At 35.2% G+C, this 18,385-nt stretch overlaps 1 protein-coding gene across 2 annotated transcripts in view; it reads right to left on the bottom strand.

Moving 5' to 3' along the window:
- Positions 1-18,385, bottom strand: part of LOC138331266 (uncharacterized) — a 59,816-nt gene that overhangs the window by 19,277 nt on the left and 22,154 nt on the right. Inside the window, exons 5-15 of one of the 2 annotated variants that reach the window (XM_069278781.1) lie at positions 16,306-16,375; positions 16,004-16,092; positions 14,541-14,729; positions 14,194-14,334; positions 12,383-12,553; positions 12,061-12,201; positions 11,226-11,289; positions 10,240-10,281; positions 8,824-8,958; positions 7,619-7,754; positions 7,108-7,131 (exon numbers count right to left, since the gene is read on the bottom strand). In XM_069278781.1, the coding sequence (XP_069134882.1) occupies positions 7,625-7,754; positions 8,824-8,958; positions 10,240-10,281; positions 11,226-11,289; positions 12,061-12,201; positions 12,383-12,553; positions 14,194-14,334; positions 14,541-14,729; positions 16,004-16,092; positions 16,306-16,375 (1,172 nt within the window). In that variant the 3' untranslated portion in view covers positions 7,108-7,131; positions 7,619-7,624. The remainder of the gene's footprint in view (positions 1-7,107; positions 7,132-7,618; positions 7,755-8,823; positions 8,959-10,239; positions 10,282-11,225; positions 11,290-12,060; positions 12,202-12,382; positions 12,554-14,193; positions 14,335-14,540; positions 14,730-16,003; positions 16,093-16,305; positions 16,376-18,385) is intronic. The other variant, XM_069278780.1, reaches the window with a different exon arrangement.

Here is an 18,385-nt window from a genome sequence, read left to right as displayed (position 1 = left end):
TATGATGTGGTGTGTATGTAAACATATTTATACCTGGTATATATAATAGATTAATTAATTTAATCAATTTGAAAAAATTGGCATATTTAAGGAAAGAAAACAAATTGTAAAGTTCTCATTGTGGTTTCCATTTCCTTAAATTAATTTCAAACAATTGTTTTTCCCTTAATTGTTGTTATTATTTAAAATTTCAGAGCCGATAAGTGCTCCTTTATAGCATTAATAAGAGCATTTAAGTTTAAAGATTTATTCAAGCATCTATTCTTATAGATGTAGTGTTTTATTATAATCTTAGTAAAATTACAATTTATTATTTCGTTATCAATTCGATTAGTATTTGGTGACAAAACTCCGATAGATGAGATTTTTTGAAAAAGGAATAAATAAAATGTCCATTAGAGTTTCAAGTTCATGTAATAAGCTTTGATCCTCTATACATTCCCATAGACAGTGGGCTATTGTTTCTGGTCCCTTGTTACAAAATGTACATAAAGGGCTTGTAGCTAGCTTGGCTTTGAAAAGGAAATTATTTGTGAGTTATGTGGTGAATTATTCTAAGTTGGAACCATTGTAGCTTTGTACTATGGGAGACTAAAAAAGTATTTGCGTCATAGTGAAATTGCTGCCCCACTTCGTTATTCCAGTTGGGACAGTGGTTGGTGTAATAAAATATTTGTAACAAGAGGCCCATGGGCCTTAGCGGTCACCTGAGTTCAGACACAGAATGAAACAAAGACATGCATATAAACACTATGTATTGGCCCATCAGGCCCTTGAAGTCAGTCAGTGATTTTATTAATTAGACTTTTTAATCTATGAAGATTATTTGGTTTCATCAAATCTGTGAATTCAGAAGAAAGTTTTTTGAAATGTTATCCATTTTGACCCCTTTTGGCCCCACCCCTCTGGCCCCTTGGGGTCGGCCAGGACCAATATGGATATGATGTTAAAAAGCTATCTCAGGCTAATAATTCTAACCCAGATTGACTAATTTCCTATGAAAACTAAGAAAAATAATGTTCCTAAATGTGTTTTTCCTATATAAACTATAGTTAATTTGACCCCCTCCCCAGGGGAAAATCTGAGATCCCAGGGCCATGAAATTCACAAATTTTTGTAAAGGGCCTTCAGACCTTCCAATCTATCAAGAGTATCTTGTTCCATGAAATCTGTGAATTCAAAAAGAAGATTTTTGAAATTACCATTTTGACCCCTTTTGGCTCCGCCCCTCTGGCCCCTGGGGGTCTGCCATGACCAATATGGATATGATGTTAAAATGCTATTTCAGATTAATAATTCTAACCCAGTTTGACTAATTTCCTATGAAAACTAGGCAAATAATGTTCATAAATGTGTTTTTCCTATATAAACTAAAGTAAACTTGACCCCCTCCCCAGGGGGAAACCTGAGACCCAAGGGTCATATAATTCACAATTTGCATAAAACACCTTAAGACCTGTCCATCCAATACAAGTATTTGATTCTACCATTTCCAGTATTTAAGAAGAAAATTTTTAAAGTTTTAGCCTATTTGTCCCTTTTGGCCCCACCCCTCTGCCCTGAGGGGGTTGACCTGGACAAATATAGATATGATATTAAAATTTTATCTCAGGCTAATAATTCTAAACAAGTTTGACTCATTTCCTATGAAAATTGAGCAAAAATGCTCATAAATGTGTTTTCCATATATAAACTTTAGTAAACTTGAACCCCTCCCCAGGGGGAAACATGAGACCCAAGGGTCATATAATTCACAATTTATATAAAACACCTTAAAACCTGTCCATCTATGATGAGTATTTGATTCTACCATTTCAAGTATTTAAGAAGAAGATTTTTAAAGTTTTAGCCAATTTGCCCCTTTTGGCCCCGCCCCCTGCCCCGAGGGGGTTGACCAGAACCAATATAGATATAATATTAAAATGTTACCTCAGGCTAATAATTCTAAACAAGTTTGACTACTTTCCTATGAAAATTGAGCAAAAAATGCTCATAAAATGTTTTTCCCTATATAAACTATAGTAAACTTGACCCCCTCCCCAGGGGGAAACGTGAGACCCCAGGGTCATATAATTCACAATTTTTGTAGAGGACCTCAAGACCTTTCCATGTATGAAGAGTATGTGATTCTACCATTTCCAGAATTTCAGAAGAAGATTTTTGAAGTTGTAGCCTATTTGACCCCTTTTGACCCCGCCCCTAAGGCCCCTGGGGGTCAGTCATGGAACATTGGTTGATAGGATTCAATGGCCATCTCATACTGATAATTCTGACAATATTTGACTCATTTCCTATTACAAATGATCAAATAATACTCAAAAATGTGTTTTCCCTATATAAACTATAGTAAATTTAACCCCTCCCCAGGGGGAAACCTGAGACCCCAGGGTCATATAATTCACAATTTTTGTAAAGGACCTTAGGACCTTTCTATCTATGAAGAGTATTTAATTCCATCACATCTGTGAGTGGAGAAGAAGTTTTTTGAAATTTTATTCAATTTTACCCCTTTTGGCCCCTCCCATAGCTCCCTGGGGGGTGGAGACCATATAATTCACAATTTTGATTGGCCTTATGCCTTAGAAGGTTTGTGCAAACGACGGACGACGACGGACAAAAGGCGATTAGAATAGGTCACTTGAGACTTCGTCTCAGGTGACCTAAAAATTCTGTGAGCCTTTTCTATTTCTGAAAAAAAAAAAATCAAAAAGCAGGGGAATACATTGTTTAACTGTTCGCTGAAATGGCAACAGTGAATTTGATCTCTCTAGAACTGTCGAATAGCTGATAACAGTCCATTATAATGGAGAAAATTTGTGTTAATGTGATATGTTCTGAAACTCATCAATTGAATAAAATGTAAAAATACTGGGATCTTTAGTTATGTCATTAAATGTAAATATGCCAGCATTAAACCCATTTTTGTAAAAAAAAAAGAAAACAAAAAGATTTTTTTACCATTAAACAGGTCTCTGTTGTACCACAATGGGGTTCTCAATATTGAGTTTTGATCAAACTCATTCATTTTCACCCAAGCTCGAAAAACATCTTTCCAGAATTTGTTTGAACAGTTAGATATACAAATAGAAATAAAACCAGTTCCACAATTCTGTATTCTTTTCAGATCAACCATTGAGTTCAGTAACGCAGTCCATTTTCCTGATGAATTAAGTAGCCTACGTACCCAGCCAAGTTTCAACGATTCTATAAAGGCTTTAACATCTTTAATCCCCCATCTATATAGTCTTGAAAAGAGACATCTTTTATTTTCTTATGAGGTTTGTCGTCCCAGAGAAAGCTAAAATAGTTTAGGACAACATATCTTTCGGACTGGTTTGGAAGGGTGATAAAGATATAATTAAACTGGGAGATAAGGAGTGATTTAATAATGTTAATTTTTCCAATAGATGTTACATTCCGCCTTTTCTATGAAGTAATCAGAGCTTTGAGTTTTACTAATTTCTTTTTTTGCTGCAAGTACTTCAACACAAAGAATAAAAATGTATGAAGCGATTGGCTCGCCTTGACGACAACTGCGTTGGATGGAGATTGGGGCCGAAATATTACCACCTTGATTTATAGAGGAACTTACATTGCTGTGTAATATTTTTATCCATGCTTTTATGTCATTCTCAAAATTAAAATAGTTCAAGACCTTCTCAATATAAATCCATGACTCAGAATCAAAGGCTTTTTCAAAATCACTTGGAAGTAACATCCCCGGAATATATCTATCTTCAGCATAATGCATCACATCATATAAATTACGGATATTTTCCCCAATGTAACGGTCTGGTAAAAAGCCTGTTTTTACATATAACAATCCTTTCAAGGTTACTAACAACACAAATCTACAATGGTTTCAATACAGGGTATAAGTTCAAAATATTTTAACAACAAACTCATTTTTATATAAAGTAGGATTAGTTCATAATCCAATATATTATCTCTGTAATCTTGAAAGTGAGAATATATATTGTTCATATCATATTGGAATGCAGGGAAACTCAGAGATTTAAAAAAAATATAGATACACTTTTAGATACCTTGTGTATCCCATTTCAATATAATAAGCAAATTTTCTTTTTGGTATGTGTCTGAATGATAGACTTTCTTCAATAAACAGAGTAGACAATGAAATTTTTTTTCCACAAGGAAAGTCTGAATAATTCAGACAAAACGTAGTAATTTCAGACTTTATTTTTTTGTTCATATCATATTGGAATGCAGGGAAACTCAGAGTTTTAAAAAAATATAGATACACTTTTAGATACCTTGTGTATCCCATTTCAATATAATAAGCAAATTTTCTTTTTGGTATGTGTCTGCATGATAGACTTTCTTCAATAAACAGAGTAGACAACGAAATTTTTTTCCACAAGGAAAGTCTGAATAATTCAGACAAAACGTAGTAATTTCAGACTTTATTTTTTTGTTCATATCATATTGGAATGCAGGGAAACTCAGAGATTTAAAAAAATATAGATACACTTTTAGATACCTTGTGTATCCCATTTCAATATAATAAGCAAATTTTCTTTTTGGTATGTGTCTGAATGATAGACTTTCTTCAATAAACAGAGTAGACAATGAAATTTTAATCATAACAAAATTATATATATAAAACAAGATGTCTACATAAAGCTTTAAATCCACATGCACTTTTTAATTTAATCTATGAGCATTATACTTCTCAAATGCACATTGCTTGCAGCAATGGTGAACCTGCACAGCAGATATGTAAAAATGAATGGAGGAAGTGGGAAAAACTCATGAAATATTTGTGTATGAATATATACTTATACCGGTACATATTAGTACATAATTTTAATATATTATACAAGGACAGGCATATTCATAAGCCTGATTACGATTGATCATTTTATTTTATTTTATCTATGTATTTTTAAAACTCTAACACATATATCTTATCAATTCCAAGCAAAATTAATGTTCACCAAGCATAATTGCTACATTAATGGAAAAATACTTTTTTTTTTTATCTCTTACCCAGTCTCTATCTCTTTTATCTGTTCTATTCCTTTCTCTCTCAATCTATTGTTGACTATTTTATTTTTATTTTTCCTCTCTTGTTTCTTCTAATGTGTATGTATGTGTGTAAAGATGAGTTTGTAGATGAGGACTTCTGACTATTCTTGTTTGTGAGAAAACCAGAATATATGTATGTGAGAACATGTATGTGCGAGTAGGTACGTGTATGTGGTGTAAGTGGTATGGATGTTGTGTGATGCCTTTATTTATACCAACAGCTCAATTGTGTTTAGTTAATTAATTATTGTTATTACTAGGAAGATTTGATAGAACCTATGAAGTTTTTGATAATGATGAGTGGTTATGAAAATGAGGATGAGTTATTATGATGATGGTGTATAATGATGATGGTGATGAATGATAATAAAGATGATGAGGATGATGATGAATGATAATAGCATTAATGATGGGTAGCCAAGATGATGATGATCAGTGATGAAAATGATGAGTAACGGTAAAAATTATGAGCAAATTCAAATGATGAAAGGATTTGATTGGTGAAAGTGATGATGGGAATAAAAATTTTAAGTATGTTGATGAGGATTAATTGTGATTCAGCTAAAAGCTATATATGGTTAAAAGACTATATTGATTTTTAAACTCTAGAAGTTTATTGTTTATTGATAAAAAAACCTGCTTATTAACTTTCTTGTTTGTTTTTGTTTAGATATTTTTACTTTTATTATCAATAGTTTTCAGACTTCAGTAACAGAATATTTTGGGCTAACAAAGACGGAATGTTTAGACGGACAAAGGTGGAATTGTTTAAGCTGACAAAGGCGGAATGTTTAGGCTGACAAAGGCAGAATGTTTAGACTGACAAAGGCGGAATGTTTAGATGGACAAAGGCGGAATGTTTTCCATTGGCAAATTCGGATTTTTAGCGGAATCATTTTATGGGATTCTTGCTTATCTCATTTAAATAATTCACCTCATATTCCTGCTGAAGTCCGCTTGATTTACATCTAAATTTCTGTAATAATTCCTCTTATTCTACTCAAGTGTTCCTGTTATATACCTAAGCAGGATTCCTGTTTATATAAAGCAGGAATTTGTCTTAAAATTCCACCCCGAGTAAGCTCGAATTATTTCGTACAGTAGATCTAATTCTTTGATAAATTACTCCAGAAGCTATTTTATATGTGATATTTAGAAGGGATATGGGTCTCTAATTTTTTTTATTAAATTACGTGGTTTATTTCCCTTATAGGGATACAAGCAATAATGCCCTGTCGTTGGGTTATGGAAAGCTGCCCAACTGCCTGCTTCTACTAGTGTTATAAGACCTTCTATACTATTACCGGTAGCTTCAGATAAATCTAATTTAGGCACATTACAACCTCGTAGATATTCATCAAGATTAATATTTGTAACTTCTCTGAAGCTGTACAGATCTTTATAAAATGCGCGTATTTCTTTTAAAATTTCTTGCTGCTCCGTTACAATAGTATCATGCTTTTGAAGATTTGGGATTACTTTTGAAATAAAATTGTGGTTTTCTATGTTAAAGAAATAAGTAGTAGGTTTCTTACCTTCCTGTAACCGCTTAGCCTTAGATCGAATAATACTTTAGTTTTTGTTAAAGGTATGGCTTCTAGTTCTCTCATTTCAACTTCTAATTCTTCACTATTACTGTTTGGACTGTTTTCCTGGAGTTCTATTATAGTTTTCTTCAGTTATTTTTGCTGCTTTTTCTTTAAAGATGAATATGAAATGGTCTTTCCTCTGATTTCCATCAAAAAGTCTCTAATAATAACTGATCATCAATTACAAATTGTATTAAGTAATCAGGAATAAGATAAAGCGAGTTTAAAGTGTATACTGGGAGGCAATACTATTTTACAATATTCTCAATAAAGTTTTCTTCTATTCTGGAATAATCCTTATAGCATAAAAGAGAATTATTGAATAGGCCTTTTCCTTTCTTAAAATTGTTAAATTTCATAGATATCAAAGGTTCGATAGATGACTTTGTTATAGAAGATACTAAATTTTCTGAAATGATAAAAAAAATAATCTAACTTCTTCTTGGGATTTCTTTTACGCCAAGTGTACCTTCTAATATCTGGATGTTGAGATCTGTAAACATCAATAAGGCCTTAACTTTTAATTATTTCTAAAATTAAATCTCTAACTGCATTATCATTTATGGTTCAATAGTTATCATAGTCTTTTTCAGGGTCTAAAACAATGTTAAAATCACCACAAACAATTACGTTCTGATTTCCGAAATCGTCTATTGTGTCTGTGATAAAACTTGAAAAATTGGGAATATTAATTACGATTTGGACCGCAAAGTGTTATAAGTGTTGTTCTTAGGCCTTCTATACATGTATCTATATCTTTAATACTCAAAATATCAGTAATTTTTGGTGGCAAATAAAACATTATAAGCGTTGACGTAAAAAATAAATCAAAGAAAAAGAAACTAGAATCATACATTGATTGTATAACCTCGGGAAAAAAATTCTTTTTTGAAACTAAGGGGAATAACAAAATGAAGTGTAGCATCTTTTAATTCGTCAACGATCATACAGCACAAATTTGCTGATGGGGAGGGGATTACCGGAAACTAAGGTCTTTCTGGTACTGTTGGAATAGATGGCGTTGTATCAGACTGCTTTCCTTCGTCACCTGACTGATTAATCCGACGAAATCTTTTCAGAGCCAACCGGATGGAGAGGCAGGATTTCTTGAATTTCCTGCAAAAGAGCAAAATTCCTGTTAGTAGACACAAATTATTTTAAATGATGTGGTCACGTCTTATTTCTTAACCTGCAGCGACCTCGATTGTCTCTTTCGGAAGATAAACCCGGATTTGTGTTAGTTCATGATTCCAATTGCGCCGACGCTATGTTGATTCTTCATGTGACTGATAATCGATCAATCACAATGTAGGGTTTCCAAAATCTTGAGGGATCCAGAGGGATCTTGGCACCCACAAAAGAATGATCTACGTCTGACAATGGAAAGAGGGGTCTTTTCACTGCTTTTCAAACTTTTTCAAACATACTACATATAAAATTTAAGACAGATCACTTCAGTACTTTCTGAGAAATAGCAATAACAAACTTTAACTACCAAAATCCTAGATGACTGCCTGGCGGCCATCTTCTTGAGTGATTGGTCCCAAAATGCAATATGCACAACTAGGGCCCTAGGGGAACCTACATATTAAATTTGAGAATGATCCCTTCAGTACTTTCTGGGAAATAGCGATAACAAACTTTAACTACCAAAATCCTAGATGACTGCCTGGCGGCCATCTTGTTGATTAATCGGTCCCAAAATGCAATATGCACAACTAGGGCCCTAAGAGAACCTTCATATGAAATTTGAGAACGATCCCTTCAGTACTTTCTGAAAAATAGCAATAACAAGAACTGTTAACGGACGGAAGGACGGACAGACGGACGAAAGGAAGGACGGACCACAGACCACGGACGAAAAGCGAACGATGGAGAACACATTCAGATCTTATGTACTTATAGAATTACCTAAGCATTTTAAGTATTGAAATACTCAAAATATCAGTAATTTTTGGTGGCAAATAAAACATTATAAGCGTCGACGTAAAAAAATAAATCAAAGAAAAAGAAACTGGAATCATACATTGATTGTATAACCTCGGGAAAAAAATTCTTTTTTGAAACTAAGGGGAATAACAAAAGGAAGTGTAGCATCTTTAAGTTCGTCAACGATCATTTGATATCCACGTTAGTGTTGTACATACACCACAAACTTGCTGATGGGCATAGGGGAGATGATTACCGGAAACTTAGGTTTTTCTTGTACTGTTTGAATAGATGGCGTTGTATCTGGCTGCTTTCCTTCGTCATCTGACTGATAATCCGACGAATTCTTCTCAGAGTCAACCGGATGGAGAGGCAGGATTCCTTGAATTTCCTGCAAAAGAGCAAATTTCCTGTTAGTAGACATATTTTTTTTAAATGATGTGGTCAAGTCCTATTTCTTCACCTGCAGCGGCCTTGATTGTCTCTTTCGGAAGATAAACCCGGATTTGTGTAAGTTCATGATTCCAATTGCGCAGACGCTATGTTGATTCTTCATGTGACTGATAATCGATCAATCACAATGTAGGGTTTCCAAAATCTTGAGGGATCCAGAGGGATCTTGGCACCCACAAAAGAATGATCTACGTCTGACAATGGAAAGAGGGGTCTTTTCCCTGCTTTTCAAACTTTTTCAAACATACTACATACATGTATAAAATTTGAGACAGATCCCTTCAGTACTTTCTGAGAAATAGCGATAACAAACTTTAACTACCAATATTCAAGATGGCTGCCTGGCGGCCATCATGTTGAGTAATCTGTCCCAAAATGCAATATGCACAACTAGGGCCCTAGGGGAACCTACATATCAAATTTGAGAATGATCCCTTCAGTACTTTCTGAGAAATAGCGATAACAAACTTTAACTACCAATATTCAAGATGGCTGCCTGGCGGCCATCATGTTGAGTAATCTGTCCCAAAATGCAATATGCACAACTAGGGCCCTAGGAGAACCTTCATATGAAATTTGAGAACGATCCCTTCAATACTTTCTGAGAAATAGCTATAACAAACTTTAACTACCAAAATTCAAGATGGCTGCCTGGCGGCCATCATGTTGAGTAATCTGTCCCAAAATGCAATATGCACAACTAGGGCCCTAGGAGAACCTTCATATGAAATTTGAGAACGATCCCTTCAGTACTTTCTGAGAAATAGCAATAACAAGAATTGTTAACGGACGGAAGGACGGACGAAAGGAAGGACGGACCACAGACCACGGACGAAAAGCGAACGATGGGTAACACATTCAGATCGTAAGCGTCGACGTAAAACATAAATCAAAGAAAAAGAAACTGGAATCATACATTGATTGTATAATCTCGGGATTTTTTTTTTTTTTTAGAAACTAAGGACAAAATGAAGTGTAGCATCTTTTAGTTCGTCAACGATCATTTGATATCTACGTTAGTGTTGTACATACAGCACAAACTTGCTGATGGGTGTAGGGGGTGCATCTTGGTTTCCCTCGTTATCTAGGTTTTAACATATTTAACACACTTTATTAAAGTGTGATTGCTACCTTCCCTCACTTATCTTTATCATGTTTTAATTTTTATTTTTAAAATACTTGAACCTGAAACTGAAAGCACACATAAATATATCTATACCTTGCAAGCATGGTAAGTTGTTGTTGGACCTTTTCTTCTTTCCTGAAATATCAATATAAAACTTTACGCAAAAGAAACATTTATCTATACATTCATTCATCCATCAACCTCTCTATGCAAATGTTGAGACAAAGGTAAATTATACATGACATAGATGTGTGTTATCTTACACAATCTTGCTTCCATATTTTTTCAATTGTAAAATGTGATATTTCAATAAAAGTCCTTCGAGTGAAGATAAATTATGAAGGATATAGGGATATTTTACCCGAGGGTCACAAAATGTAGTAAAACCCGAGGCTTGCCGAGGGTTTTGCGACATTTTGTGATCCCGAGGGTAGAATATCCCTATCCTTCATATCCACTTATGAAAAAGTATTTTTCTTTCATACTTCGGCGTTTTATTGCAATTTTACAGCTATAATATCCCACCATTTTGAAATAAATTCGAAGAAATCCACCACTGAAAGTCAATTTTTCATTACGTGATATTTTCAACAAAAATTCCGTTGTTTGCATCTTTTATTGTAAAACCAGTTAAGTTTGTGAAAAAAATGTTTAAATTTTACCGAGGAAATAGAAATTTTTTTGATGCTGTGACATCATGAGGCTGTATTGCATGGGTAGCCATGCAATACAGCCTCTGGTGGCATGAGTGTATTGCCCTAGACCAGCCAGTATTACATTCGTATGAAAGAAATCAAGTTACAAACATATTTTTGGTATATATATATATATATACTCACAGCATAACATCCGTTAGCATAATTAAATGTAAAAAAATATAACACTTGATATTTGTTTCACATGAATTTTCTTTTCATCATTGAAAAACTTCTATAGATAATGTTTAACCTAATGCAATATACATAACTTTCTGTGAATAAAAATATTTACTTTGAAACTAAGGGGAATAATAAAATGAAGTGCAGCATCTTTTAGCTGTCAATGATCCTTTGATATTTATATGTCGGTGTTATACTTACCGCACTAACTCGGTGCTGGGTGTATGGGATGATTCTTCTATCTTTGTAGTTGTTCCCTCTTCATCTAGGTTTTAACATATAGAAATATTTCATTTTAGAAATCAAAATGATCACATGCACTACACGAATGAGAAAATCAGCATATATTTTGTTATAAAGCACCTTGTAAATATATATACATCGTGTATACCTACAATCTAAAAGTACACCAGATCCTAGAGGAATCTTGCGCACATTAAAGATTAATCTATGTCTGACAATATAAAGAGGGATCTTTTCTCTGCTTTTCAAACTTTGACTACATACTACATATGATATTTAAGAAAGAAATTGAACTATCATAATCAAGATGGCGGCCTGTCAGCCATCTTGTTCACCGATTGGTCCTAAAATGAAATATGCACAACTAGAGCCCTAGGGAAACCAGCATATGCAACTTGAGACAGATTCCTTCAGTTATTTCTAAGAATTAGCGGTAACATACCAGGTACTTCAAGTATCAAAATCCAAGATGGTGGCCTGTCAACCATTTTGTTGACCGATCAATCTAAAAATGCAATATGCACAACTAGGGTCCTAGGGGAATCTACATATGAAAGTTGAAACTGTCTGAAAAATAGCAGTAACAAACTTCAATTCAATTCAGTTCTTCTGCTTTTCAAACTTTGACTACATACTACATATGAAATTAAGAAAGAACTTTAACTACCTAAATCCAAGATGGCGGCAGCCTACTTTCCAAGAAAGAGTGATAACAAGAATTATGATGTAATGATGGTTAGCTAAAGAAGTAAACACAGATACAGAAAAGAAAAACAAAATAAAACAACTATACCATTCTCTGGAACTGTTCGTATCTGCAATGCACTTGGAGCAGATGGCCTTGTGTTCTGGAGGATAACTCTCGCAGATACTGTATATGTAGTATCTGGTGCCAGATTAGACACTTCTAGTAGGGTGAAATTACTGTCTGTGTCTGAAGAAGATAAATAATATGCATTGATAAGGTTCTTAGATTTTAATAGGATCTAGAAAGTTTTATGGTTTATTTGTTATCTAGCCTCAGTGTATAAATATTCAAAAAGAAACCTGATCGAAAATATGTTTTTATTTACTCTGTATATAAATATATCACAAATTCCATCAGTAAAACTTACCAAGGTTCTTCCGCTGCTCCCTCAGTAAAGAATTATCTTGGGATATATATATATGCACGTCTACAAATCCCTTCTTGTCCTCAAACTCGGATCTGATCACATGAACAACTAGGGTCGCAGAAGTAGATGTAATGTTGGTTACCTCCATCTTGGGCCGATTTTGCTGATATCCTGTCAATAAAATTTATAAAACAATTTATAATTATATATATAGTTGTTACAACAGAAATGTACCTTAGTTGATTTGCCCAACTTTATATAGCATTTTAAATTCAACATTATTTGTTTAATGTGTTTTACAATACCTTATATCTAAGTCTAAAGTGTTTAAGGCCTACTACCTTTCCATAACAAAAACAAGAGGCCCGGAGGCCTGTATTGCTCAATCACCATGTTTATCACAAAAACTCTTTCAATTACAAATAGCAAAATTGACCCCATAAATTGTTTAATATTGAATCCTCATCATATAATGATGCTATCAATACCATCTGACTATGAGTTGCTCAATGCTTAGTTTCATATGGATTTTTTGTGGAAATCGCCAAATTTACCCTTTTGGCCCCGCCCCTATAACCCCCTAGGGGTCAGCACCACTATCTGTACAATTTTGAATCCCCACCCCATAAGGATGATACAAATACAATATGAATGCAATCTTATGCTTATAGATTCAGAGTAAAAGTTGTTCATATTTCAATAGCCAAAGTGTCACTCTTGGTCCCCTCCCTCAAGGCCCTTGGGGGGTCAGCCCCACCATTTGTATAATTTTGAATCCCCACCCCATAAGGATACTACCATTGCAATATGAGAGCTAGTAAATTCTTAGTTTCAGAGAAGTCACGAAATGAAAATTGCCAAATTGACCTATTTGGCCCTGCCCCTTAGGTCCCCGGGGTCAGCCCCACAATTTTTACAATTTTGAATCCCTGTCCCATATATATGCTATACCATTGCAATATGAGAGGTATCGAATGCTTAATTTCTGAGAAGAAGTTGCTAATAAGGAAATTGAAAATTGACATTTTTGGCCCCATCCCTAAGGCCCCAGGGGGGTCAGCCCCACAATTTCTACAATTTTAAATCCTCAACCCATAAGGATGTTACCAATACAATATGAGTGTTCTCCAATTCTCCAATGCTTAGTTTCAGAGAAGAAGTCGTTTATATGAAAACAGCCAAATTGACCCCAATTTGCCCTGTCCCTCAGGCCCCTGGGAGGTCAGCCCAACCATTTGTACAATTTTCAGTAAGTACCCCATACAGATGCTACCAGTCAAATTTGGTTAAATTTCAATCAGCGGTTATGAAGCAGAAGTTGATTGTTGATAGACAGATGGACGTACGGATGGACGTTGGATGGATAATGATTATCGCTAAAGCTCGTATCTTTTGGAACTTTTAAAAAATAACTCACTCCAGTAGAATAAGTTCTATATATCCAACAACCACTCGTTGTGAAACCTCTATTTATATAACATTCCCTCCCTTTCACCCAAGGAAGCTTCAGACTACAAAAACAAATCATTTCATTCCTACAGATGAAGGATTTTAATGAATTTGTTGTATTTCCCCTATTGGACCCCGCCCCCCAGACCCCTGGTGACCAGATCAACTGTTTATACAAAATTGGTTCTTTCACCTATGGAAGCTTCAGACCAAATTTGGTCGAAATCCATTTGACCACTTACGACTAGTAGAGACTTTTGTAAAAAGTTGACGGGTAACAGACAGATGATACCCAGGACATAAGCTCTAAGTATTGCAATGGTTCAACTGTAAGCAATTGTCACCTCTACTAGCAACTATACCATTCTCTGGAACTGTTCGTATCCACAATTCACTTGAAGCAGATGGCCTTGTCTTCTGGAGGAAAACTCTCGCTGATACTGTATATGTAGTATCTGGTGCCAGATTAGACACTTCTAGTTGGGTGAAATTACTGACTGCGTCTGAAGAAGATAAATAATATGCAGAGATAAGGTTCTTAGATATAAATTGATATGGTTCTTGAATATTTTAATAGGATCTTGTAAGTTTTATTGTTTATTTGTTATCTAGCCTCAGTATATAAATATTCAAAAAGAAACCTGATCGAAAATATATTTTTATTTACTCTGTATATAAATATATCACAAATTCCGTCAGTAAAACTTACCAAGGTTCTTCCGCTGCTCCCTCAGTAAAGAATTATCTTGGGATATATATATATGCACGTCTAAAAATCCCTTCTTGTCCTCCGGATTGATCACATGAACAACTAGGGACGCAGAGGTAGATGTAATGTTGGTTACATTAATCTCAGGTCGATTTCGCTGCGAACGACGCTGCAAACGTCGTCGATATTCTGTCAATAAAATGTATAATACAATGTATTTAGAACAAACATACAATAGGTGTTGCAAGCAACACAAATCCTATGCCTTCAATTACATTTCTAATCTGTGGCAAATCATTATTATTGCTTGGTTAATCTATAATTGTATGAATGAAGTTTGAACATATTTTGTTGATGTGTTATCGTCTGAAACCTTATGTTTTGTGAAACAATCTATTTATAGTTGCAGTGACTTTTGTTGTTGACCTTTTGACCCCAAATTAATTTCCAAGCTATTTCATCTCCTAATCTACCATCGATTAAATTCTCTGGCATGCTGGGATAAAGAACTACAAAGTATATTCAAATGAATGGTCTTGGCTTTCATTCCAAGTCACATTTTAGCCTAAAATCTTTAAAAAAAAAGTTCTTCTGAATAATTAACCCAGAATCCTAGAGACTTGATATTGGGCCTTTGGCATGCTGGGATAAAGAACTATAAAGTATATTCAAATGAAATATCTTGACCTTCATTCATCAGATTACAGAGGTCTAAAATATTCAAACAACCTTTTCTTAATAACCAAGAAGTCTAGAGACCTGATATTGGGCCTGTGGCATGCAGGAATGAAGGGCTATAAAGTCTATTCAAATGAATGACCCTGATCAAGAACCAAGAGGTTTAGACACCTGATATTACCGGCTCATTCATACTGACTCTCTTACATCTTGAGTATGCACCATGATTACCAGAAAGCAGGTGAGCGATTCAGGCCAATTGGGCCCTTGTCTTTTTCAGTGCTGTCCTTTGTTCTTGTGTGCAAATTGTGATCATATATCGTGCATGTCCCCCATGTAAAACGTGAGTGGGATCCTGATGGGATGATTGGGATCCCACTGGGACTTCAAATCCCACTCGGATTACAGCTGGATATCCATGCAGTATTATTATATGGCTGTGAGTTTTGCTCGCTCCTGATTGGCTGAAACTACACTTTCCCGCCACAATACAACACGATATCAACCAGAAAATTCCGAACTATGCATTGTGACGTCATCCCAGGTTGATATAAGATTCCAGAACCCAGAACAGGGTTTACAATAAATTTAATACCTGCCTCTGCCAGGGATCGAACTCGGGACCTCTGGATTACTAGTCTGATGCTCAACCGATCGAGCTAAAGAGAAGTTCTCTCTAGCCGAGCGATGTATTGTGGCTAGTATTGACCAGGGTTACAATTAGTTTTACATAAAAAGATGTATACAAGTCTTGTATATCTTGTATATTGTACAATGTCACATACCAGTTGGATGTGTTGTAGTTTTAGTAGTTCCTCCAGTACGCAGCCGACCACACTGTCCGTTTGGGAGTTCGACCTCGGCATCTCCGCACCTGATAATGAAAGACCTGCATATTTACTAATATGGCCAAAAATGACAAAGATAATCCTGAATAAGAAATCCTTATTCAGGGTTGAAACATCACAGGTTAGTGACTATTAAAACATAGAAGTAGGGATTTAAAGAAAATGTTGATGGACAGAAAGCTTTTTAATCATAGTTGATCCTTAGTAAATTACAGTAGTAACTTTAAATAAACCATTACCTGATAATGTTGACTTTGACGCAGTCCCCTTGTGAATTTTCTGTATAATTCTCGGTACAAGTACATGTACCTAAAAAATAAAATAATCAAACTTGAAATAAAGAAAACTGTATCCTATTCGACATTATGTTTTTCGACTGATCTCACAATCTGTGCATAATTAATAGTTAATGGGCCATTTTGGCCATTTCAGAGGCTACTAATATGGTCATCGTGGGTTTCCAGATATCTTCAAAACAAGAGGCCCAGAGGGCCTGTATTGTTTGCCTGTTTTTTGGGTTTTTTTCAATAATTATCGAAAAAACTCTTCCAATTACAAATAGCAAAATTGACCACACAATTTATTTAATATTGAATCCTCATCATATAATGATGCTATTAATACCATGAGATATAAGTTATAAGAATTAATTGTTTATAAGGAATTGAAATCACCAGATTGACTACTTCTGGCCTCGCTCCTCTAAACCCTGGGGGTCAGCCTAACCATTTGTACAATTTTGATTCCCCACCCCTTAGGGATGCTATACATGCAATGCGAGTTCAATCACATGCTTACAGTTTTAGAGAAGAAGTCATTTACATGTATATGGAAATAGCCAAATTGACACTTTTAGCCCTGCCCCTCAGGCTGCCAGGGGATCAGCCCCATCATTTGTACAATTTTAAATCTCAATATCCCATAAAGATACTACAATTGCAATATGAGTGCTATCCCATGTTGAGTTTCAAAGTAGAAGTTGTTTATTGGAAATAGCCAAATTGACACTTTTGTTGGCCCCGCCCCTCAGGTCCCCAGGGAGCCAGCCCCACCATTTATAATTTTGGATCCCCACTCCAAAAGGATGCTACAACAAGGAGCCGCAAAGCTTGGCATTATCCCCCGCGCCCAGTTGTATTTTTTAATAAATTTCCATGGTAACAGAAAAAGTATTGAAAATGGAAGGTTCCCATTAGAAAAAGGCACAACTAGAGCACTAGCCTAACATGTACAGAAAGTTTCGTGTAGCCAAATTGAACGGTTTTTGAGTTATAGCCCGGAATAGAAAGGAAACTTTAATAATATGGTATTTTTGAATAAGTTTCCATGGTAACAGAAAAAGTATCGAAAATGAAAGGTTCCCATTAGCAAAAGGCACAACTAGAGCACTAGCCTAACATGTACAGAATGTTTCGTGTAGCCAAGTTGAACGGTTTTCGAGTTATAGCCCGGAATAGAAAGGAAACTTTAATAATATGGTATTTTTGAATAAGTTTCCATGGTAACAGAAAAAGTATCGAAAATGGAAGGTTCCCATTAGAAAAAGGCACAACTAGAGCACTAGCCTAACATGTACAGAAAGTTTCGTGTAGCCAAGTTGAACGGTTTAGGAGTTATAGCCCGGAAACGATACTCGGACGGACGGACGGACGGACGCACGGACGCACGGACGCACGGACAGAGCCCAAATCAATATCCCCCGCAAACGCGTTTCGCGGGGGATAATTAAATGCAATACCTTAAATTGGGATAATTTGGCATGGGACAAATTTGGCATTTTTGTATCAAAATAGGGTGATTAAATGTGGTGTTTCCGTTTACCATGCAAAATTTTGGCGCATAACTTGATTTGATAAAAAAAAAAAATCTGAAGATTTACTATTTCTCCCATACTTCACAGGAACATCCTGTAGTTGCTTGGGAAAAGATATTTCTATCTTACACAGGGTAGATGTAGATGACGTCATCAATTTTGACGCATAAGGACATTCCTGCGATAATGGCACGATGAAAAAGCTGGAAACTAAGTGGAATTTCATATCGGCAAGCCTCAGGTTGCCCGGTCAAAATCTTTCACTCGGGTTGAGATATCGGATATTATCCCTGTCAACTTCACAGACCCATGTAAGATTCTATTACCGGTAGTCTATACACACACCCTGTATATCTCACAACAATGAAAAACCGACAACTGGCAGGTGTTTTTTTTAGATTTATTAAGGTAGTGGTCTACCAGTTTCGCCCCTGTTGGGCTTCATCACATCACGTTATAGTCACTGGCAGCAACCAATGTAAACAACATCAACCGGCGATTACATC

The sequence above is a fragment of the Argopecten irradians genome, chromosome 9 (genome assembly GCF_041381155.1).
Source record: "Argopecten irradians isolate NY chromosome 9, Ai_NY, whole genome shotgun sequence".
NCBI classification, from domain to species: domain Eukaryota; kingdom Metazoa; phylum Mollusca; class Bivalvia; order Pectinida; family Pectinidae; genus Argopecten; species Argopecten irradians.
The sequence above is the reverse complement of the archived record's forward strand: the minus strand, read 5'-3'. Positions and strand labels throughout refer to the sequence as shown.